The following is a 25355-nucleotide window of genomic DNA, read 5'->3' as shown; positions in this document are numbered from 1 at the left end:
AAAAAAAACCCCCCCCAAAAAGGCAAAGGCAAAAAAAAGAAAAGAAAAGAAAAAAAAAAAAAAAAACCTAAAAGGCAGGGCAAAAAAAGAAAGAAAAGAAAAGAAAAAAAAAAAGAACCGGAAAAAGGCAAAGAAAGAAAAAAAAAAAAAAAAAAAAAACGAAAACGCACATGGCAAAGAAAAAAAAAACCGCCACGTGTCGCCTCTTGGCGACGCCACGTGACGGTGTGTGGATGAAAGTTGAAAATGCTCTCCTCTTTATTATCTATGTTATAGATATATTGTAGTTTCTATTGATACTTGTATTTATGTTTTATACTCACGTAACAAATTTGATATTAATAATTTTGATTCTCTTTTTAGCAATTTTTTGTACATGTTTACGTCAAAGATTAATTATGAAAATCTCGTTGATAAGCAATCTATCCTCCGCCTTTTCAGAGTATTCATCAATATCTCTGTTGATAGTGGTATTTTTGTAAAATAAAATGAACTATGAGTATCATCGACAGAAAATAACTATCCATTTATTTGCTTCCCTACACGTATAATTACCACAAAAAGGGCACTTCATGATGTCAATATCTTATTAAGCAAAACGAAAAAATTTATCAAGATATCTTAGCTGACAGGTCTTCAAAACTGCTTTGCAGCCTTACTTCCATCTTCTTGGTTCTCTCCAGCTGTTTCACAACGCTCAGCCGCGCTGAAGAATACGGAGATGGTATCTAAAAAGCAACAGAAACGATGACGAGACCTCAAATCGGTGATTAATAATAAATAGAAAAAAGGGGTAACTAATATGGAATTACCATGCTCGGTATGTACTTCTTAATTGCCGCTAGCATGGCTGCGTGACCCACCGCAGATACCTGATAGCAAAAACGAAGGACATAGCAGCTTTCAATAGGCGTACTTATCATCTCATCTAAGTGGGTATTTGGTGATAAGAACTCACAGGAAGTAGCATAAGAATGGTAACGGGGATAAGAGAGCCAAGGTCATTAAGAGTTCTTCTCAGCTTGAATCTCTCTCTTCTCGTAGCTTCGTGGCCACGCAACTGCTTGTAGAGCAGCTCAAAGGCCATCATTATGTCTCCGTAAAGTAACTGACTGCCCATCCATACATCCTATCATCAATTCAATTATAAACAGTCAAGCATCTTTCCATAATTAATACATGTTATTTCCTGTATGAATCCTGTACTTTCGGCAACTTCTTACAAATATGTACGAAACAGTCATTTTCTTTAACTTGTGAAGACAAATTCTCTTCTTAACTTGTGTTTTATTGACACATTAGACACTAACATATCTAAAAGTGACATATTATTCCCTGACAAAGATACGCTAAAAGAAAAAAAAATCATGCAAAAATAGAAGCCGTGGAAATTGCCAAAAAAGAAAGAAAAAAAAACTAGTCATATATTATTGATGATTAATAGACTTAAAAAAGAAATAACGAGCGTACAGTGCTTGCCGACATCAGCTTGACGGTGTACTTCTGAAGCAATCTCTTGTGAACGGGATTTGATTTTTCTGTTGAGACCCTGTCTGTTGCATTCGCACTCTGTCAAAAGTCAAAAGATGAACTCAAGACTCAGATTGTGGGATGAGCTTTTGAGTTATAAGACATACCATTGTAAGATGTGGACTTTCCTGATGCATTTCACTGGGAATTAGTTGCGAATCCTCGGCCGCAAAAGCCGAGATTGTATAGGCTGGATCACGGACGCTCATTGTTGCAATCTTCAAGTATTGACTGGTTCCAAAATTTCAAAACGCACGTGTGATTATTTCAATAACGAACAGTGACTTTCGCTAGAAACCAGTTATGAAAGTCTTTTTACCTTGTTTTACCATAAACAGCCCAGTAGTCTTCCAAGCAAGATGTGAGCAAGCTCTGACTGAAAGATTAATTCACGACAAGCAAATAAAAAAGCCGACCACGCGAGAACAACTTTGTAGGCCATATATGGGCTATTTTCAATACCTCTGGAGTAAGAACTTTAGCAAGTCGGTGTCTAAGAGCTGTTGTGTTGAACGATTGAAGTGTGCGAATCCAGAGAAAACGTCGTAGCACACAGTGAAAATCGTAGACAAGACGATCTCTTTCTCCGCTTGAACGGCGTGTTGTTTGGACCGCCGCCTCTCTTGATTGCACGCCGAAGGAAGAAAAGGCACGTAAAAATCAAGCCATCCAATTTCGTCTGTCACGACCTGGTTCAAGTTTTGCAAACACTAATTTTATTGATAAACTCCGCTCAGTATACGAGAGGTGAACTTAAACCCTCCTCTCCTTGATTGCACTACACTACCACTATCTGATTCATCCGATTATACTAAGACATGACTAAACAAAAAAATACTAATTTACCCTTTCTAAGAGTCTAGCAGGGACACACCTCCATGAAGGATTGGTACGAGGAGATGTTACAGAATTCCGGGTAAATGAAAATACTACCACACTCCAAGTAGCTGTAGAGAAGCAACCAAAAATTTATTTGCAACCACTGAAGCTCAAATGAGGTTCGAAACCGAGGTTATTTTATATTTACCTGAGGAAGTCTCTGACTGGGTCATCAAGGTCCTTTATACCCATTGTCGATAAGTATAATCTAGTCCGCTTTCCGAGATATCCAAAGAGTCCCAAAGTGGCTAAAGTATTTGCTTGAACCTATTAAACGTTCGACATCAAGTCAATCATCGAGGAATTGGAAATCAAACCTTTGAGTTTGACAATCGACCTTGTCAGAGAAGGCTTGCCCTTCTGAGTTTATGATCTCTTTGTGAAATGCCACTGAGAGCTTTCTCTGCGCCAACCCGATTAAAAATTCCAGCTCTTCGCTTTTCTTGCTTGGAACGATTTTTCTGCCGAAATGGGTCAGGAAATCTGATTCAAAACCCGCCTCATTTGAAAGTTGGTGCAACTTTTCGACGGTCACGAGGCTGTGTGCCCGATCCATGAACTCAACCATCACGTCCTTTATCGAAAATTTACATGAAGAACACGTAACACGCCTCGGACCCAATTTCTCGACAGCGGCGCAGCAGCTGATAGCCACAACCATCCCTGCGATACCACTGAACTCTTTCCTGTTTAGGCTATTTTTCAAGAAACACATATGTACATAATCTAAATGTTAAAAATTGCAATAACGATCCCAAGAAAGCTTAGGGTACGTTTGGAACTTAGAAAATCTGAGTGGGGAAGATGGGAATCCATTTTATTTTCCTTTTTTTTGTTTGGATTGAGGAAAATGCAAAAGAAAGAAAATTTGAGGATAAGTATGTAACCCAAGCAAATGCCCACGTGTTGGGGATATTGGTCTTCATAAGATACTAAAGATTCTATTCTATTTCCCTCAAAATTTCCTCTACCCCAAAGAGAAAAAAAAAAAAAAAAAAAAAAAAAAATTCCTTCAAAAAAGCGTAAAATGGTATTGAGCAAACCTTCCTGCATACTCCATTGACCACTTCTTTAACAAGGGAAAGAAAAACGCTGCCATGCGAGGCATTTCAACGACTCTAAACCACTCTCCCAGCTCAGAATGCCTCTCATTCAACTGGCTTTCGATGCACTCGCCGAGCAAAGTGATCTTCGGCGTCAAGCTGAAACACCGATGACTTGAGACACGAGTCTCACAGTCTAGAATATACTTGTAAATCATTAACACAAGACAAGAAAGCAGGTTTTTCCTTACATCTCTTTCACCGGGGAAGCGTAACTGAAATGCCGTTCGTGAGAGAGCAGAATTTCGACTTCAACTGCTGTCTTTAACAGCACGTATACAGCGACCTGAAACATTTTTTTGTCATCGCAAATTTAGTGACACTAACACTTACGATGGAAAATGGAAATTTTAAGAAAGGTTGGAGAAAAAAATTAGGAAAGCTTTCTTTTGTGTTTGGAAGTCAGGCAAATTTTGAGGCATATGCTACTGTTGCTTGCATTTTAATTTTCACACATTTTACCGAGGAAAATGAAAATTTACTTTCCATCGAATATTCCTCAATCTAAATACCACTAATTTTTCACTTATTTTTCCCTCCGATTTTGGAGGTTCCAAGCATATCATACAAATAATTGATCCCGGGAATTGACGAAACTAATTTTTTCCACGGCAAAGAGGTAATATTTTGAGTTATTTATAATGAGATACCATATGCGAAATGCGCTTATGCCATCCATGGACATCCTTGCCAACCCAAGCCATGGCTAGCTCGGGACGGTTTCCACTAAGCTTGAGCGACTCAGCGGCCACAGAAAAGCTTCTGGCAGCCTCGTGCAGCGACCGAACAAGACGGTCGATCCGATTGGTCTTATCGAACCCAGTTCTGGCTTCGCTGATCCCATATTTGGTCTGAGGAGAAAATGCCGCAGAAGAAGATTCCGTTGACCATGGCAAAGGCAAAGCGGAAGCCGGAGATCTTTGCCTCAGCGAAGAAGAATCACAACACCTGAGAAACAGCCCGAAAAGGGGAATCTCATCGCCTGCTCTTTTTGGCTTCCCATGTGATTGTGATCGTGATCTGATGGATTTCCTGTCCCACAATTCAACTTTGCACCTTAGACCAACCCTTTTTTGTGATCCCAAACGCTTTTAATGGAAACAATAAGAACTGACCTTTACGGTGGTTGGTACCCAAATCTAGATAATTGCACAAAACAACAACATAATATATATATATATATATATATATATATAGAGAGAGAGAGAGAGAGAGAGAGAGAGAGCTTACGAGTGGGAGTGAGGATTGAGGTGAGGAAGGTGCGAAGACAAACGGAAAGCCATAAGAGATGAAAAGGAAATGAAGGTAATGCGATAGCAAAACCCATCTGCACCTAATTTCCCATTATCAAAGATGGTTTTGTGAGCGTGTCCATCGAGGTGAGAGAGAGAATATGTATATGTTAAAATATTATATTAATTCATTACTAAATAAAATAAAGAAAAAAGAAGGAGTATAGAGTTGGATATGGATAGTAGTATTCATATTGGTGAATGGATCTGTATGTGTGGTGTTTCACTCTAAGTTACTACTCTCTCTCTGTCTCCTGGACTTCATCTCCCGCCAGCTGTTTCTCTTTCAAAGTAGTTGGGTTGGGTCTCTCTCTCTCTCTCATCGTTGTTTAGTATCATTAATATTATAACCAGATACATTTGAGTTAACCAACATTAACCAATATTTCAATATTAACAGATAAATGGTTTTAAGTGCGCATTGCTTAAAATTTATTAGCAGACGAAACTTCATAAATTTATTTTGCTATTATTTTTTGCGATAATTCGATTAAATGTTACCTTTTAGCTATATTTTGCTGTTTTTTTTACATTTAATACATTGAGTTGTTTTTGCCTTTTTTGCAACAATGTCGATAATGTTATAAAAACTAAATAAATAACTAAAATAAGAATTCTTTGAACCCTGATAATTCAAGACAGAAAACCGGAGATGTAGAAAGTGTATTGTAAAATCGAAATGAATTTTAGTTCATCTATGCTCATCTAATTATAGTTAAATTTGGACACTAAAATCAAATTAATTTATTGGTAATAAAGAGGTTAAAAAAAGTAGTGAGCTAATATAAATAATCATACCCAAATTTTTATAACACTCCTCTTTGGAATGCTCATTATGATATTTACGTATTCATAGTAAATATTACAACCACGTAAGGAAAAAAAATCTAACGGGATAAAGATCATAGTAAGGAAAAAAAGAGTACAACCACGTAAAAGCTCATACTCATGATGACATGGGTGCGTTCCTTTATAAATCTTACAGTTCATGCATTTCAACGTCATGAACATATTTTCTAAAACTTGAAGTGATGAGCGAATTTGTGAGGAGATGAGATGAGTTCTCATTGCTGGTGATTATGCACCCAAATAACCATACAGAAATAATTAATTACCCTACTTAGCTAATTAATTAAGGTTATTTAACAAAATCTAGATTTATTTTAATTAATATTAAGCGTGAGAACAATATCAAGAAACCGAATTAAACAGAAGAGTCATTAGAAAAACTTACGGGTTTCTCCTTAGCTACATAAACTTTAATCGATTTTCTAGCTTTAGCTCCCACATACGCTTTCTTCAAGATCCCGTTCTGAGCTCCAATAACTCGATCTTCTAGCTTTAGATCCTACGATCAAATCTTCGGGTACTTTCGTGGTGATGGACTTGATGATGACGCATTAGTCTTCAGAAACGTAAATAAGAAGAAAGTGTGGGCACACTCTGAATCTCACTACGACTCTGATTTATGACTTCAGATCGTACCGTGTTTATGAGAATGGAATCACGGAATTCCAAGAGGGGAGGAGAGAGAGAGAGAGAGAGAGAGAGAGAATTTCGTCCAAAACAGGTGTGATGGGCGAAATTTTTGCCTCTGCAATTGTGTGTCTATTGTGTTCTCCTTGACCCCTATTTATAGTGGTAGAAATGAGATATTCTAGGAAGATCCTAGAGATATTTAATTCTCATTTATTCTTTCCTATTTTGTAGTTAAGCATGAGCCATTAGATATTGACTACAATTTTTTTTTTCTCTCATCCATCAGATCATAATCTAGGATATTTATTTCCTTAGCTTTCTCCTATATTTAAGGAATCTAGATATTTGAGAATAATGATGACAATATCTTATTTCCTTATTTAATAGAGAGAATATCTCTACCATTATTATTCTCCTAGATATTATGAAATTAATTATGAGACAGAATAAAGAACAATATCTTATTTCCTTATTTAATGGAGAAAGAATATCTCAAACATTATTATTCTCTCTCATATTTAATTAGTTACATGATTTCTTTTCCACAAATCTAGTAATTAATTAAAGAGAGAATATTGAGTAATTAACACTAAAAGTAGGCGCCCAGCATGACAGGTATTGGCGAAGGAATTTTGAATTTTACAGTATCCATAAGGTCTAACTAAAAATTCAATTAATTATTTACTTGATCGAACAATAAATAATTAATTTCACAATAAATTTTAATTTGGCAAATAGACAAATTTCCGAATGATTGCTGCTAAACAATTTACAGCTGTGAGATTGTAATAATAATATTCATTATTACCAGAAAGTTCTTATCCACCTTTATCATAGCCGAATCAAAGACTATGAACCTAGTAATAGAAGCTTAACAAATCCGATGAAAAAGACGAAATAGTCATTTCTCTTTTTCCATCGATTCATTTAATCTTTGCAAATACTCCACTATGTAAGCCAAGACTGAACCCTTCTTTATACTAGAATTATATTTAGTCATCGTAACGAGTGTCCACTGATATAGTCAGTTCGTGATCAAGATCCTCCAGGTTTAACCCGTATCGAGAAAGGTCAATTATTCCGTTATACCTTTCTTGATACTTATATTCCCTAAGCACCGTTGCTTCTCCAATGAAAGATTCTTCCGAACGTTACTTACTTCGGAAGTGCGCACAATCTATCGGGTCTGGAATCAACCCTAGGTGAGTGAACATTTACCTTCTTTTAGGAAGGCTAGATTCCGTATTTGTGAATCATTTTATGCTCAGATCATATTCCGAATTCCCAAGACATAAGTTTAATCAGCGTCTCAGTAGCTTTTAACGAAATGAGTCAAAGAACCCGGCGATATGAACTAGAAGTCCATGATCACTTGAGGATTTAGATCAAGTTTCACTGTGACCATTATAGCGACCCCGGCTAGTGTGTCGTAATGGTACTTAAATGACACATCTACAATCAAAGTCTGTCCGGGTCGTACACTTAAGTGATCAACCTTCACTCGTGTTTCACATATATGATTTTAGATTCAGCTATGCAGACATGAATAAATCATCGACCATGTTTTAGTTCACCGCCCGAACTCGGATGTCCAACATGTGATTCAGTTTAATACGGAGACTACGGATTGATGAATGTTTGATAAATTTTTTATAAGAAATAACCGCTTTCAATTCAAATAGATAATAAATGTCGAATTTTATTTTATTAATAATTTCAGCAAGAATTACAAATAAAATCTTCTCGTGGGCAAAAATTCATAACACTCACAAGAACAAATATGCTGTGTGTTGATAACATTGCTCTTTTTCAGCTTTTGGGTGAACGAAAAAAACTTTGGTGGAATTCATGGGCAAACACACATGACAAACGAGGGTGGCCCATGCCACCCCACCTGCAACTTTTAACAAAATTTAATTAACATAGTCATTTCTTAAATGCCAATTATTATTATTATTATAACTCATTTATTTTATAAATTTAATATCTACCTCATTATTGTTATACAAGATTTATAAGTTTTAGCTCCTTCTTGGCCTAACAACGTAAATCACTAAAAAAAAAATTTAACAATGTAAATAGCTTAGAAAAACATATACAGGTAGGGAGATTGACACTAACAATACCAAATGAATGTCACTTACCAAATATAGCAAAAAACCCAAAATTTGACACAAGTAGTACTAGAAGTTGGTGAGATAATTAATTCTTTCTTCAACTACCCTCAAACTAAATTTTCCCCCACTTGACCGTCCCTTCTTCTCCCTCTTTCTTTAGTTTTCATTCTTCTTGACCTAACTTGGTGTTGCTCCTTTTTTCTTCAGTTTTCGATCGTCGGAATCTTTCTTCACGAGGCTCGCCAGAATTCTTCTTCACAAGGCTCGTCGGAATCCTTCTCTCTTCCTCTTTTCGGAATCCAAACGCACGTACTCTTTATGCAAATTCAAGGTTTGAATGCTAAACCCATTTTAAAAGTCCAAACTTGAAATAAATATGCTCATCCTCTTCGTTGGTCAGGATGTTTGGGTCGAGATCCAAAAATTCTTCCAATATATTTTTTGGTTAGTTCGTCGTCTTTTTAACAAATAAGAAAAAGTTTAAGTGATTTCATTCATTTTGAAAGTAGTTCCAATGCATTTCTGAGTGATTAGTTCGCTAAAAATGGAGCTTTTTTCGCGCGTTTTCTAGGTGTCACGAACTGGATGCACTTCGTGACACTTGTGTCACGAACTGGAAACATTTCGTGACACATGTGTCATAAACTGGATGTATTTCGATGTTAACAACCTTGTTTTAATACTTATATCTAATGTGACCAAACTACACATGGATGACGGAAATATGTTTATATGCTAAGTATAGCGAGAAGTGGGTACAACCGGGCGTATACCAAGAGGGTGTACTCTTACACTTTTACTTACTACCAACTTGAATTATCCAAGCTTGATGCAAACATTGTATGCTCGGTTGAACGTGACCCATCATTCAATCGTCGTCAAACACGAAGCTGACGGGCTCATACAGCCAACCATAGACGACAATGACAGTTTACGATGTTATTTTCATTTGAGGAAGAACGAACCGAACTAGACGAATTTGAATTTTGTACTTGAGATTATTCAAGGGCCATTTGAGGATAAAAAAACAGACGAAACCTCTTCTCCACGGGTTGGATCCACTCCAACACGAAACACAAGCGATAGTGGATTTGCTGGCAATCGAACCAGGATGATTCCAAACATTCCAAGTTCTATATCCAAGTCACGTGAATAGGCCTTACCAAGTCCGGATGCTTTCATCAATGATAATGTTGGGCTGGATGACATCAATACTTTTAGCCAGGCGACACCGACATCCCAACCCAAAGGGCCTCCGCCAGCGATTATTTTGTCCATAGAGGCTCCACCACCGACTCAACACTAGGCAGAGCCTCGTCTTCCGCCACAGCCGCCCACTTGATTCCAAAGAAAAGAGAAGGTATCGAGCCAAGACAATGGGGGTTGTTCCTGTACGGCTCCAGAATTAGACACTTGTGTCGATACTATCGATAATGATGCGTTGGAAATTTTATCTCCGATAAGTGTAAAAAATGATTATATGAAAACAAAGCCGTCTTGTTGAAGCATTTGCGGATGGATGCAATGAATAATCATTATCGTTTCAAAACGAAGAACTCATCTCCGCTCAAACTTCGTATCATTTCTGCGGGTCAAAATTGTGATTGGGCGGACTGGGCAGTGAAGCTCAAGAACACAGACTGTTTTGAAATTAGAAGGTAAAATTTCATCTCCGCTCAAACTTCATGTCATTTCAAACTGATTTCTTCTTAAATTTCCTAACTTCATGCACTTCGTGACACATCAATCACGAATTAGATGCATTTCATGACTGATGTGTTGTTAGGTTTGTTTATGGACTAAAGACTAAGGTTTTATCATAAAGCTTCAAGCAAGGAATAATGAATGAACGTTTCAACTTGTTATTAATGAATAAGCAATTACAAGCAAGAGTCTTCGTGAGACTTTATTACATCAAATGTACAAAAGTAAAGACTACAACTCTTCTTGTGGGCACCATTAACAATATTGTCGCAGTTTTTCGGACAACAATTTAGGAGTCACAGACGGTCAGACCCAAGGCCGGACCAAGTGGTCTCGTCTTGACTCGAGCGTGTCGGACTTGGTATCCCAAGTCGTCCCTTAGCTGTCTCTGGTATCTATCTCGTCCAAGCACCCGAAAAGCGAGAAGAAAATGAGTGAACTACAAAGGGGAAACAGGGGGGTTGCCCCTGTTTACCTCTCCGACGCTCAACATTAGTAAGATTGAGGTGGTTTGTAGAGGGTTTAGTGTTTAGAGGCCGAGACTTGAGAGAAACGAGCGAGGTACGAGTTCGACAGCGTTTCAGTACTCAAATTCGGATTACCTGGACCAGGGGAGGGACCCCCGGTATTTATAGGCGACCAAGGGGTGTTATGGGCAACCCCTTGGCCGAGGATAGCCTTGGCTCGGCCATTGGCCGACGCTGGCCCTTGGGCCGGCCAATGGCCGAGGCTATTTGGGCCAGCCATTGGCCGAGGCTAGCCCTAGGGCCGGCCAATGGCCGGGGGTAGCTTGGCTCGGCCATTGGCCGAGGCTGGCCTCTGGGCCGGCCAATGGCCGAGGCTATTTGGGCCGGCCATTGGCCGAGGCTGGCCCTAGGGCCGGCCAATGGCCGGGGGTAGCTTGGCTCGGCCATTGGCCGAGGCTGGCCTCTGGGCCGGCCAATGGCCGAGGCTATTTGGGCCGGCCATTGGCCGAGGCTAGCCCTAGGGCCGGCCAATGGCCGGGGGTAGCTTGGCTCGGCCATTGGCCGAGGCTGGCCCTTGGGCCGGCCAATGGTCGAGGCTGATTGGGCCGGCCATTGGCCGAGGCTGGCCCTAGGGCCGGCCAATGGTCGGGGCAAGCTGTCGAGACGCGTTCGACGTCGCCTCGCCTTCGTTCGGCCGTGATCGAGGTTGGGCCGATAACATACAACAAACTCCCACTTGACTCATAGAAGATGTGTGTAGTCCTTCATGCCTAATCTCTCTCGATGTTGGTCGAAGACCTTGTTCGCTAGGGCCTTCGTGAATGGATCTGCCAGGTTGTCCACCGTTGAGATCTTCTTCACTTCAACTACGAAGAGTTTGTTCATGCAAATCTACACTTGTCTCTTCTGAAGGTACTCAATTGACTAGTGCACTTCTAGAGACAAAATAAGAACAAACCATTTAACCTCTTATGTCTCGAAGTCAATACGTATGAATTGCATCATGCTTACCTTAATCTTGAAATGAGACATGTCATTTCATAGCTTACGTATTCTCATTTGAGAAAGTAAGAGTTCGGACTCACTATGTGATTCCGAACAAGACCTATTGGTGAAGTACTAAGTTACGAAGATGTCATGAGTAACTTTGTGAAGTTCTCATAGATATGGAATTCATGTACAAGATTGCTGAAATGCAATGTATATCACTTCATGCTTTGTTCCTTGGAATGTGAATAAATGAACTGGCCAGCGTCCAAATTGAGTCCTGAATCTTTTGGATGAAACAATTTGACTTGTTAGCTCCTCGTCAATGCATTGTTTCTAACTTATTCACAAGCGACAAAGGAGTTGAGGAAATAACAGCTAGAAGGGTAAAATGGTAATTTTGTAAATCCCGAGTAGCTGATGATATTCATGAAGGGTAAACATTGATAATATTCTGTGGATCCACTCATTACAATTAGGTTGAATTCTTGAGTAGAAAATAAATTCATTTGAACCGAGAGATTTTTAGTGTCAACTCTTTAGTGGAGTCAGTTGGCATTAAGCTAAACTTGGAAAAGGTTTGTGAACTTTTGAGTCCAAGTATTTAGCTCAAGCTTTGTTCATTTGGATCCATGAGGTCACTGTCACAAATCACATCGAGTAGGAATAGTTAAACTAGAAGCTAAGTCAAAACAAGAACGAGACAAGTTTTACGAAAATTTTCAAAAGGGTATTTTTGTCCTTTTGGACATAGGATGAAATGGATGTCAATAAATTTTTTGACAAGGTCATTTGATGACTTAAGACCACTCGGCCAAAATTGATTTAATTGAGCCTTGTGGATTAATTTCATTTCATAAGAATTTTATTGAAAATTCTTAATGGGCCTTTCTCATGTTGTCATGAACAAATGAAGAAGCTTCTAGAAGCTCCTTCTAGAGAAGCCTTGGGCTCCCATCACCCAAAAGAAAGAGAGAATATTTTGTGCATAAATGTATCAAGATACTTGCCAAAAGAAAAAGAGGAAACAAATTTCCTATGCATGGCATAAGGGAATTCGGCCAAGGAAGGCAAGGGAGCAAAAGAGGAAACAAATCCAAGCCTTCTAGAAGCCCCCTTGGCCGCCCAAATGAAAGAGGAAATAAGGAAATATTTGCTCATGAATATGTGATATTCTATAGAAGAGGAAACTACCTTATTGAAGGTAAAGCCTCTCCTATAAATAGGGGCCTTATTCTTCTCATTTCATTCATTCCACATAAGTTAGAGATTGAGAGATTCTCTCTCTCTAGACCTTGTGGCCGATTTCTCATCTCTCTCTAGTTATTTTTCATTTTGTTTTGGCACCTAGGTCCTCATTTGACCTAGTGGTTTTAGCTCTTCGACTTTGAGACTTGTTCTTGAGTCGTCGTGTTTAAAAGTGCCCACTCACTAATTCCTTATTTCTCGAGTGATTCATGTGATAGAAACTTTCGTGGTTGCTCGAGTTGGCGAGGAAAGAAGAGAGACGTGCTGCGAGGGAGACGAACGTTGCAACTTTCCAAAAGCTTCTCAACGTTCAAGCTTCTAAAAAGGTTAGTAATCTTTAATGCTCATAATAGTTTATATTTACATGTGCTTGCTCTTTTTCTAGGTTAGTAAAATCGTTTTACTTGTCAAAAGAAAAATTTTAAAATTCCGCCGCTTACCCGAAGCGTTAAAATTTTTCTTAACCCTAGATCAATTCCAACAAATGGTATCAGAGCTATGGCAAAGATATTCATATACATGTAATTAAAATTATGAGCTTGAAAATCGTTTTCAAAAGTTTACTAATTTTGTGACAATTTAGAATTGTTATCTTAGATTTTTTTTTTAATTTTTTGCTCTTGCCTTTAAATTAAAAATCATGTTGATTTTCTATAAGTTTGGGATGTTATTATTAAAACACATTAGAATCAGTTATAAAAGTTTTTAATTTTTTATATTAAAAAAACGTGTTTTTAAGTTTGAGAAAATTTCGAATAAATTTTATGACTAGTTATATTGTCTTGCTAGTTTCTTTTATTTACTTGAATCGTTTTATGCTTGTTGTTATTTATTTATACCATGTTATTACCATGATAATAAAACACAAAATAAAAGCCTTAACAACTTTCTAAAACGTTCCGTTACACTCGATTCTTTTTACGCACTAAAAGACCGAACTTTAATTATTTCTGTTTTCTTCGAGCTGGAGTAAACCCCGCAGTAAAAGTGGCATAACTCTCTGTTCAGAAATCGAAATTCAATGATTCTTGAATCAAATTAAAGGTCTGTCTGTCCTCTTTCCAGTACCATCAGTTTTGGGTCAAAAGGACATTGGAGCCACCAGTTACGGCGATTTTACTTCGAGGTGCGCGGCTGTTCCGAAAGTCCAGTTTTTTAGAAATCCGGATTTTCAGCCCCACTACCATGAGTTATAGAACTCTAATGACAAAATTTTTTTGAGCTAATTTTTTTTATAAGATTATAAACATAATGTGAAAGATTAAAATGTTTTGATTTTTTAAAGTTTAATTGAAATTGAATTTTTATAAAACTAGTTTGAATTTTGAAAAACCGTTTTCATTTTTCAAACTTGAAAATATTTTGTCATCCAAATCAAATAAGTTTTCAAAATGTTTTCAAAACGATATCTATATCACATATGTTCAAAATCTATATGCTCTTGAAAATTTGAGTGGGAGGTCTCTTCGTAGACAAGCCGAAAATAAAAATATGTGTAATCTCAAACTTTCAAGTGTTCGAGTGAGTTGAAGTTCACACTTCCCTCATGCACTTTCCCCGAATAGAAAATAGGAAAAGATCCGAGTATGTACCTTGTGCCTTTATGCACTAACACTGCTCTGAACATGAACTTCTAGGATTCTTTTCTAGTTGTCCGCTCTATCGCTCTATAACTAGGAAAACCGTTTCCGAACTTATAAGAGTCGATGTTCCAACTCCAAAAACTAAGTGGGAGGGTTATACTTGTTGTTTGTAACCCACGATCCCCAACACTAATGAAAGAAGCAATTAACGTGAGATTAAGAGCCGCTCTTGTGGCCCTCTCTTAAATGGGAGTACTCTAAGGCGTTTTTGCTTCGATGATTGCTCAATGAGCTACGTCCGAGAGTGAGACGATGAAGGCAAGGCCTCCCCTTGGGGGATTATTTTTCAAAGTTGACCTTTTGGACTAAGTGGTTGGTTGCACACTTAGGCTCAATCCCTAGTAATCATCCCTTGAGGCTCTGCGAAAGGATGTGAGTGATCAAACCAATTTAAAAGGTGGCTAGTCAAAATTGGTGTATTGACATCTTGGCTAAGCATTAATGATGTGTCATTTACTTATAAATGGAGATTTTTTGCGTCCTTCTCTTGAGGGAGTAAATTATCGTTTGGTTTATAACACCTTTGGATTATATCAAGTCTTAAACAAACTTAAATACTAAACCAAAGACTAAATCATAAACTTGTTTCAACTTAATTAAGCAACATGTCTCTCAACCCTCTCTCGATCATCCTTTCCTCAAATAAACTCGAAACCAAAAACTACGTAGATTCGAAACGTAACCTCGACAAACGTCCTTACAATTAACAAGCACAAATGGGTACTCACCACCTCGTGTCTTCCTCTGACGAATGATGATTCGACTCAAGAGGATAAAGACGCCTTAGCGGCCTGGCTTCGATCCGATGAGATTGTGAGGTGCTATATCTTAGCATCTATGAACAATATGTTGCAACAACAAACATCATGACATCGAGACTGCCGTCGACATGCTCTACAATCTCCTTGAGATGTTTGGAGGGCAAAGGCGTCAAGTAAGGTAACAAGCAGTCCGACAGTTTATGAACTGTCGCATGAAGGCCGAGACTCCTGTCAGGGACCATATGATGATGATCATTAGTTACCTTAATATAATGGAAATCCTAGGATCTAAGATTGACGAGGAGACCAAATTAGATATGATCTTGGAAACTCTCCCCGAATCTTTTGATACCTTCAAGTTGAACTGCTCCATGAACAAGCTAGAGTACACTGTTACCATGCTTATGAAGGAGCTTCACACTGCTGAAGGTCTCACTAAGAGAAAGAGGAATCAAAGAGAGGCACAAGCTACTGAGCACAAAGCCTCCGCCTCTGGATCTAAGAAGAGACCTCACAAGGCCCATAAGAAGAGTTGTCCTGCCTATGTCAAAGCAAAGGAACATAGTATTGTACTAATTACCGAAGCATGCTTGGTAGCTGATAATGGATCAACGTGGATTCTTAACTCCGCTGCTACTAACCATATTTTTTGTTCCTTGAATGGTTTCAAGAAAACCAAAAGCTTAGAGGAAGGCGAGTTCTGTTTCAAATGGGGTGATGGGAGCCTGGTGTCTGCGAAGGCTGTGGGATTCGTGACGCTGTCTTTTGAAGACCGCACTTTCAACTTGAATAATTTTTATTTTGTTCATACCTTTGGGAAGAACTTAATATCCGTTGCTCGTCTTGAGTAAGATTATTGTTTAAAGTTCATTAAGAATGGAATTCGTATTTCGTTTCCTGATAATTCTTTTGTCACTGATGCATGTATGAAGAATGCTATTTTCTACATCTATCCCACTCAACCTTCTCTTTTAGACACCGAAATAGATAACGATCTAGTTAGGGAGCCAAAGAGGATCAAACTTTCTGAGTCCTCTGATCTAACAAAATCAACATACCTCTGGCACTTAAGACTTGGTCATATTAGTCTAGATAGGATTAAGAGACTTGTGACGGATGGTCCACTCCAAGCCTCTGCAATAGGTTCACTACCTACTTGTGAATCTTGCATAGAAGGAAAAATGACTAAGCGACCTTTCTCCGATAAGGGTCGAAGAGCCACTGAACTACTCGAACTAGTACATTCTGATGTATGTGGTCCGCTCAGTCAACAGGCACGTGGTGGATACGAATACTTCGTTACATTCACCGACGATTACTCAAGATACGGTTTTGTCTATTTGCTCAAACACAAATCCGAGACCTTTAACGTATTTAAGGTCTTTAGGGCTTTAGTCGAAAAGCAAACTGGCAAAGTGATCAAAACACTTCGATTTGATCGAGGTGGTGAGTATATGTCTGGAGAGTTCGATGACTTTCTTAAAGAAGAAGGTATCGCTTCTCAGCTTACCGCACCTGGCACACCTCAACAAAACGAAGTGTCAGAGAGAAGGAACCGAACTCTTATGGAAATGGTTAGATCAATGATGAGTTACTCATCACTCCCTCTTTCCTTTTGGGGATATGCCCTCGAAACAGCCGCTTACATTCTGAACCAAGTTCCGTCCAAAACGGTTCCTGGTACTCCTTATGAACGATGGACTGGCCGTAAAGTAAATCTGGGTCACATCCGAATTTGGGGTTGCCCTGCACACGTGCTAAGGCAAAAGACTAGCAAGTTGGCTGGTAGGTCAGAATTGTGTCTGCTCGTTGGATATCCAAAGGAAACCAAGGGTTTTAATTTCTATAGTCCCGAGGACGATAAGACTTTCGTTGGCACGAATGTTCGTTTCCTTGAGGAGGACTTTATGAAGGATGCAAAACCTAGAAGCAAAATTATGCTTGAAGAAAAGTTGGGTGAGGAAGCTTCTACCTCATCTGTAAGAACTATTCTTACCCCAACTGAAACACAACCTAACTCATCAAAATCTCGTCAAGTAGTACTTCGACGTAGTGGGAGGGCTACTCAAAAGCCTGACAGGTACATGTCTTATGGAGACTCTCTCGTAGCCGTCTCTGACATGGATGATCCTGTTTCCTATAGCCAAGCGATGGCTTGTTCTAAATAAAACCTTTGGCTTGACGCCATGAAAGTTGAGATGCACTCGATGTATGTCAACAAAGTCTGGAAACTTGTAGACCTTCCTGAAGGGATTAAACCCGTAGGGTGTAAGTGGATATACAAGAAGAAAAAGGGTCCCGATGGGAACGTCGAGACGTTCAAAGCACGACTTGTGGTGAAGGGTTATACCCAACAAGAAGGGATTGACTATGAAGAAACCTTCTCACCAGTCGCGATGCTTAAATCCATCCGCATACTCCTATCCATAGCTGCAGCTCTCGACTATGAGATCTAGCAAATGGATGTCAAGACAGCCTTCCTGAATGGCAATCTTGACGAGCGCATTTACATGGATCAACCAGACGGTTTCGTGGAAAAAGGTCAAGAGACCAAGGTTTGTGAGTTGCTTAAGTCCATTTATGGATTAAAGCAAGCATCTAGGTCATGGAATATTAGATTCGATGAAACTGTGAAAAGCTTCGGCTTTGAATAGTCAATAGAGGAGCCTTGTGTTTACAAGTTAATACACGAAGGTAAAGTTGTATTTCTGGTACTGTATGTCGATGATATATTACTCATAGGTAATGATGTGGGTAAGTTATCTGAGGTTAAGGTCTGGTTAGCAAAGGAATTCGATATGAAGGATCTAGGCGAAGCCGCGTACATTCTGGGGATCCAAATCTTTCGAGATAGGAAGAACCGGACTTTGTCGCTCTCTCAAGCATCTTATATTGATAAGGTGATGGATCGCTTCTCGATGCAAGACTCCAAGAAGTGCCAAACTCCCTTTAGGCATGAAGTCTCACTCTCTAAGGACCAGTCTCCTAAGACTGCACAAGAGATTGAAGATATGAGGAAAATTCCTTACGCCGCTGCCGTAGGAAGCCTCATGTATGCTATGCTTTGCACTAGACCTGACATCTGTTTCGCCGTTGGCGTAGTTAGCCGTTTCCAATCCAACCCTGGACCCGAGCACTGGATTGCTGTTAAGCATGTTCTTAAGTATCTTCGAAGAACTAGGAACTTGATGCTTACATACTCAGGTACTGACCTGACTATGACGGGATATACCAACTCCGATTTTCAAGCGGATAAGGATTCCAGGAAATCCACTTCGGGATCTGTGTTCATCCTTAATGGTGGAGCTGTTGTGTGGAGAAGTATTAAGCAATCTTGCATTGCTGACTAGGGATGGCAATTTGACCCGTTACCCGCGTTCCGGCCCGTTACCCGATTTATTCGGGTCGGGTAATACCCGTTCTTTTTGGGTAAACGGATAAACGGGTAATACCCGTTAAGGTTTTAACGGGTCCGGGTACGGGTAACGGAATAGCCATCCCGTACCCGGTTACCCGGGACCCGACCCGTTAACGTTTAAATATTTAAAAATATAATAAATCATATGTTTACATAATTAGATGATATATTTTAAACATTGTTTTTAAAAATATAATAAATCATATGTTTACCTAAAGATGATATATTATTTTTAAACTTTATATTGTTGATAGATTTTTATTTTATAAACGGGTAAGTGGGTCTACCCGACCCGCTACCCTTTTTTTAAACCGGGTAAACGGGTAACGGGTCCAACATTTTAAACCCGTTTACCCGGCGGGTATCCCCGTTACCCGGCCCGTCTCAAAATTCGGGTAAACGGGTCCGGGTAACGGGTAAAAAATTATAGCGGGTACGGGTAACGGAATAGGTGTACCCGGTCTTACCCGTACCCGTTGCCATCCCTATTGCTGACTCCACAATGGAAGCAGAATATGTGGCTGCTTGTGAAGCATCCAAAGAGGCTGTATGGCTTAGAAAATTCCTTAAGTATTTGGAAGTTGTTCCAAACGTCGACGAGCCCATGACCCTTTATTGTGATAATAGTGGGGTTGTCGCTAACTCAAAGGAACCTCGAAGCCAGAAGCGCTCTAAACATATTTAGAGGAAATACTATTTGATTCGCGGTGACGTGGAAGTGAAAAAGATCTCAACGGTGGACAACCTAGTAGATCCATTCACCAAGGCCCTAGCGAACAAGGTCTTCGACCAACATCGAGAAGGATTAGGTTGTAATAAAGTGGGAGTGGGAGTTTGTTGTCAATGGTGCCCACAAGAAGAGTTGCAGTCTTTATTTTATACATTTGATGTAATAAAGTCTCACGAAGACTCTTGCTTGTAATTGCTTATTCATTAATAAAAAGTTGAAACGTTCATTCATTCTTCCTTGTCTGTTTGAAGCTTTATGATTAAAAACTAGTCTTTAGTCCATAAAGAAACTTAACAACTTACGAAGAGACAAATGTAGATTTGCATGAACAAACTCTTCGTAGTTTGCTTAAAACGATATATTCGCAATCTAAGGGTCAAAGGACTATTGACCTCAGTACGATTGTTAGGAGAATCTATGATGTATGGTTATGGGGCATTGAGAGTTGGAGACTCTATAGTTCTTCTAGGTATCTTCCGAAGGTACTGAATTGACCAGTGCACTTCTAGAGACAAAATAAGAACAAACCATTTAACCTCTTATGTCTCGAAGTCAATACGTATGAATTGCATCATGCTTACCTTAATCTTGAAATGAGACATGTCATTTCATAGCTTACGTATTCTCATTTGAGAAAGTAAGAGTTCGGACTCACTATGTGATTCCGAACAGGACCTATTGGTGAAGTACTAAGTTATGAAGATGTCATGAGTAACTTTGTGAAGTTCTCATAGATATGGAATTCATGTACAAGATTGCTGAAATGCAATGTATATCACCTCATGCTTTGTTCCTTGGAATGTGAATAAATGAACTGGCCAGCGTCCAAATTGAGTCCTGACTCTTTTGGATGAAACAATGTGACTTGTTAGCTCCTCGTCAATACATTGTTTCTAACTTATTCACAAGCGACAAAGGAGTTGAGGAAATAACAGCTAGAAGGGTAAAATGGTAATTTTATAAATCCCGAGTAGCTGATGATATTCATGAAGGGTAAACATTGATAATATTCTGTGGATCCACTCATTACAATTAGGTTGAATTCTTGAGTAGAAAATAAATTCATTTGAACCGAGAGATTTTCAGTGTAAACTCTTTAGTGGAGTCAGTTGGCATTAGCTAAACTTGGAAAAGGTTTGTGAACTTTTGAGTCCAAGTATTTAGCTCAAGCTTTGTTCATTTGAATCCATGAGGTCACTGTCACAAATCACATCGAGTAGGAATAGTTAAACTAGAATCTAAGTCAAAACAAGAACAGGCTCCGTCGCGCTGGCCTTGTGCGATCTGGAGTTCCACCCTGGCCTCACGAAGCTGGTCTCGAAGCGTCTCGGTCTCCGCCCCCGGGTGCGAACCTCGCTCGACCTGAGCCAACCTAGCCTTCGTCCGGGCGAGCTCCTCCTGAGATGCCCCTAAGCGCCGGATGAAGTCATGCAAAATCCTGTCGCTTCGCACGGCCCTCGCATACGCCTGCGACGACAAAGAAGCAAGGGTTAAAACTAAAACTTACGCTTACAACAAAAACAGAAATACTGACCCTCTGAGCGTCAGTAACCCCCGCCTGGAAGAAAGCAATGTCGCCCTTCGACACCACGCCCTTCCACCAGGATAGTGGGGATCCCTCGAGGTTGCGAAAACAATCCCCTCGGGCCTCTATCGCCTCCAGCTCCACCACCGAGTTCGCCCTCTTGGGTTCAGAACGCTCATCGGGAGGTGCCGATGTAGAAGCCCTCTTCAAAGAAGCCCAAGACTCCGGTTCGACTAGACCGGCAGTCTCGACGCGCTCTCCCTTTGCCTTGCGGTCGGCAACCCTAGAGCGAATCTCCACCATTGACTCAGGGTCCCGAGAAGCGAGGGCCAGCCTCCTAGCTCGCCTCTTTGCAGCTACACAAAACAAAGCAACAAAGGTCAGGTTCCTGTAAAAAAAAAGTTTTACAAAACCATAAAGATACCTCGGGAAGCAGGAGCGACTGATTGAGCCACGGGACTCGGGGGCCTGCTCGCCCGGAGCGCTTCCTCGGTGCCCGGAGCAAAGGGCGGGAACCACCCGGTGAACGCCATCAGCTCGGGGGAACGGAACCGCTCGCCAGGCTTACGGGCTTCCGACATCCCCGATATTTCTCTCACAAAGGGGAGCTCCGCTGCCCCCTCGTCCGCTGGAAATTCGGCCAGACGACCGAAGCGAAGGGGCGCCTCGCCAAAAGCGCCCGAGGTGACCCACACCCACGCCCGGCGGCTAGGCGGGTCACAATCTTCGACCAGCCTCACATTGCCCCGAGCACGGGCCATATGAAATCCCGGCTGCCCCGGCGCCGGGAAGACGACGACCAGGTTACGGAAGTCGTCCACGGTCATGGCACGCTGCGTCTGGCAGTGCCACTCCATGAAGCATGTAGCCAACAGGCGATAGAACGCCGGGCTCATCTGACATGCATGGACCCCTAGTCGGGTCAGGATCTGCTGGACGATCGTGGGGAATGGGAGACGCAACCCGCACATAAGACTCCCAATCGTCACGGCCGCATACCCGTCCCTGGGGCGAGAGGGCCTGTCCTCGGGAGCGGGTCTAAGCAATCCCACCAAGGGAGGGATGTTATACGTTTCCCGAAGCGTGCTGAAGACTCGAGAAGTGAGCGTGCTCGCAACATCGATTCCCTTGCAGTCTAAGCCGACGGGGGCGACAGAGTCGCCTACTCCGTACATACGAGTCCTCTCCAGCGATCGGGCATAAGTGTAGCCCGAAGCCTCCGTGGACTCGAGGGCCGGCCATGCTGTCGCCAACACCTTGCCATTATGTTTCTCCTTCCCCCTCGCGGGAGGAGCCTCCGAGTCCTCTTCAGGGCCCTCCGAGCCCGACCCTTGGGGATCGTCGGAGTAAATCTCGTCCAAGAAAGATTCGGACGGCACTATCGCAAGCTCGACACCCAAGGCGTCCAAGTTAGACGCCCGGGGGAGCTCGGCACTCACCGCCGCTTCACCCCGCTGCTTGAGCAGGGGGGCGTCAAAGGAAGCCTCGCGGGAGACCAGGTTGATCACCAACCTTGACGAACGCGGGTCCTTGAACCCTTCGTCCTCCCCTTCGGAGCCGCACCTAGTAGGTGGGCCGCTTCCGGGTCCCGCCATATCATTTTCAACTTCTCAAAGCAGCTTGGTTGTGATGTAATTTTCGTTTTTGTTTATTCTTACTCGGAACCTTGTTACCTTTTTTTTAGAGAAAAGTCAATGAAACTCCTACTTTGCTTCTACATTCCTTTTTTATTACAAAATTAAATGATTTTATTATTAAGTGCATAATATCATATTGTTCTACCCTCGGTACCAATAAATTCCTTTTTCTATTACTCATTTCCAATAAATAAAAAAACAACGGGGGATCGGAACCTCTATTAGTGTTTGTTAGAAGAATTCTTAAAAACCAAGGAAATATTTCTTAGAACTCTCTTTAAAGTCGCTAAGATTACATCAATGACTTCAAGAAAGAATCGTTCTAGATCATCGGTACTCATACCTATCGATAAACATATAATATATAATATGCATGAAAAAACATTTGGCATATTAAATATAAAAACAAGTACCAAGCATGACTCGGACTAACATAATTAGATTAAAGGCCCGACCATGGACCAATTGTACAAAACCCAAACGGGTTAAAAAAATATATTAAATGAAAAGTGATCCGACCATGGATCTATTGTTCTAATCCCTTTCGGGTTAATTCAAAACGAAAATAATATATATATAGATGCGCCTCTAACAAATTTTTTGCCCCACCCTGATCACTGCTCCACCGCCTCGAACTCTTCCTCTGGCACATCATCAAGTGTCTCAGACTCATCGTTAAGATCCGAGACATCCAGTTTAGGAGTCTTCGGATCAAGGAGCTTTACCGCATTGTCCATTCTCGCCGAGTAGAGGTCTTCCCCATATTGTGGTACTCCTCGGAGGGCTTTGTATTCCTCGATAGAGAAAGCTCGAACAACTTGGAGATCAACCTGGAGAACTTGTACTTTGTCTCCAGATCCAAGCAAATCTTCCCCACCTCGCCCAAGCATTGTCCCGCTCTCGGAGGTAATGCTCATTCCTAGTCTTCAGCGAGATCAGCTCGGCAACAATGGTACCGACCACACTTACTAGCTAGTCAGCATCTGCAAGATAGCACATGTGTAAGCAAGAATTGAGGAAATGGTAGGGCAAAAGTCCTTATGCAAAAAGAAAATAAACAAGAAAGTACCGAGGCAGATGTCTCAGCGGCAGCGATTAAATGATCAACGAGAGCTCGGGATTTGATGAGCTCAACATTTACGACGAAGTCATCATTCATGAATTCCAACGTTGGCGCCAAATGGTCCTTGTTTCCAGAAAATTTCGAGACCATCTTCCCGCGTGGGGATTTGGATAGTTTCGTCGATTTTGGAGGAGTCAGAGCTGAAGACTTAGCAAGTCGATGACGTTTAGCATTGAAGGGAAGCACATCAGGAGCATTTATCTTCTTCGTCATGTCTGCGAGAGACCAGGTAAGTCTCACTGAAATCAGTATTGCAATAAATATAAAGGTAAAATGATCAGTAATTAAACGACTCACTTGAGTACATGTAATAGTAATATTTTCCCAAAAAATCTGGATCCGATAATGAGTGAGTGGGTCGTTCACGTTTAGATAACTCTAAGATCTAAGAAAGGTTTTGTTCCAAGAATCGAGGTAGGGAACCTGCAAAGAATAAACACGATTAGAGACCTAACCAAATTGTTAAAAACAACTTAAGAAGGCTCTGAGCCATACTATTTTCAGCATATAACATGGGAACTTAAATTTTTTGGAAGTCATAGGCTCCTTCCACCCAGAAGAAATAATCTTATTATTTATTTTGGCTGCTCGGAAGGTGCTCCACAAGCTTCACAACGTCTGAATGAGTAGTGGCGTAATACTAGCCACACTAATTAGGACTGGTCTCGAGACCATAAAAGAGAGCAAAATCTTTGAGCGGATGCGATTCTTTATAGGATTTGGCCCACAACGTGGTTATCCCTACGAAAATCTGATAACCTTGGGGACCAATTGAGTCGATGAACATCCGAACCGATTAAGAAATTGTGCAATCAAAGGATACACGGGTAATCCTCTTATTATTTTCAAAATTGCCTTATTTTGAAAGCCACCTTCACGTGGGAGTGAAGCAAGCTCTCTCATGTGCTTCAGAAGTGGATAACAAAATGTCCCCTAGAATCTTGAACTCTCTGCTAATATTTTCAAGATAAAGAGCAAAGACTCGAGATGTCCAACGTGTGGCCGACCATTGTGCCTTCCTTTCGTTCAAAATACTCATCCTCTGAACTATCTGGAGGGATGTCCAGTTCGTAGGTCCGACCACTAGTCTCGGCAGGTTTCGAGATAGAGGTTGATGCATGCGCTTGACTTGTCTCCACAGATGGAGTAGCAGAAAAAGATGTTGTGTCTCTGTTCGAACCAATTCCTTCAATCCTCTCCATGGTCTCAGGTACTTCATGATCCGAAGACATCTCTTCCCAACACAATAACGAGGAAGGATAAAAATCATATCCTTGCATTTCCTATTCTTGGATTCAGAAAGTCCATAAAGCCTATGGTACACCTCCGATAAATCTATTGCAAAAATAGGTTGATCACAGCTGATCTCTGGAGTATGATACCAATCTGAATCCCGAAAAAGGTAACATCATTCTCAAAGGGAAGAATAACGTCCTCGGGATCTGGTTCGTCCTCTAAATCAACCGAGGGTCAAAATTCAAATCAGAAAAACTATGATCCCCCATCGCCTAACAAATAAAAGTCTTAAACTAAAAACTCTAAGAGATGGGAAAAAGTTAACGGGTATGTTGTCGGCCCGTCTCGGACCGACGAGGACAAAGGCGTCACTTCGACCCATACGATTGACACGAAGCCTCGAACGGCCATCGGGCGGCAAGTGCTTGCCTCGGCCGTTTGGCGGCCCAAACTAGTGGCAGGCCCAACCTTGCCAT

General features: G+C 40.8%; 1 protein-coding gene across 5 annotated transcripts; it reads right to left on the bottom strand.

Moving 5' to 3' along the window:
* Positions 1-385: 385 nt before the first annotated feature.
* On the bottom strand, positions 386-5157 carry LOC149384785 (uncharacterized). 5 transcript variants are annotated; one of them, XM_089627062.1, is made up of 14 exons: positions 4743-5153; positions 4163-4544; positions 3704-3798; positions 3453-3626; positions 2747-3104; positions 2558-2676; positions 2405-2477; positions 1993-2219; positions 1850-1906; positions 1638-1761; positions 1471-1569; positions 959-1129; positions 813-872; positions 386-728 (listed from the first exon to the last, which is right to left on the bottom strand). In XM_089627062.1, exons 1-14 carry the CDS (start codon positions 4793-4795, stop codon positions 612-614), a joined length of 2109 nt encoding a protein of 702 aa, XP_089483188.1. In that variant the 5' UTR covers positions 4796-5153; the 3' UTR covers positions 386-611. The 5 variants fall into 5 exon arrangements, 4 of the variants coding, with proteins under 4 accessions (XP_089483188.1, XP_089483190.1, XP_089483189.1 ...); XM_089627064.1 differs by having other exon boundaries at positions 2747-3083; positions 4743-5152; XM_089627063.1 differs by having other exon boundaries at positions 3453-3611; positions 4743-5152.
* Positions 5158-25355: the final 20198 nt, after the last annotated feature.

Source organism: Urtica dioica, chromosome 9 (assembly GCF_054948205.1).
Source record: "Urtica dioica subsp. dioica isolate 48M chromosome 9, U.dioica_male_clone48M_v1_H2, whole genome shotgun sequence".
In the NCBI taxonomy this organism is placed as follows: Eukaryota; Viridiplantae; Streptophyta; class Magnoliopsida; order Rosales; family Urticaceae; genus Urtica; species Urtica dioica.
This window is presented reverse-complemented; position numbering and strand designations above follow the sequence as displayed.

Coding starts and splice junctions, on each gene's coding strand:
- LOC149384785 (XM_089627062.1), bottom strand. CDS start 4,795: ATGGCTTTCCGTTTGTCTTCGCACCTTCCTCACCTCAATCCTCACTCC. Junction 2,478..2,557: donor CCAGTCAGAGACTTCCTCAG/GTAAATATAAAA, acceptor GCTTCTCTACAG/CTACTTGGAGTGTGGTAGTA. Junction 1,907..1,992: donor CTAAAGTTCTTACTCCAGAG/GTATTGAAAATA, acceptor TTAATCTTTCAG/TCAGAGCTTGCTCACATCTT.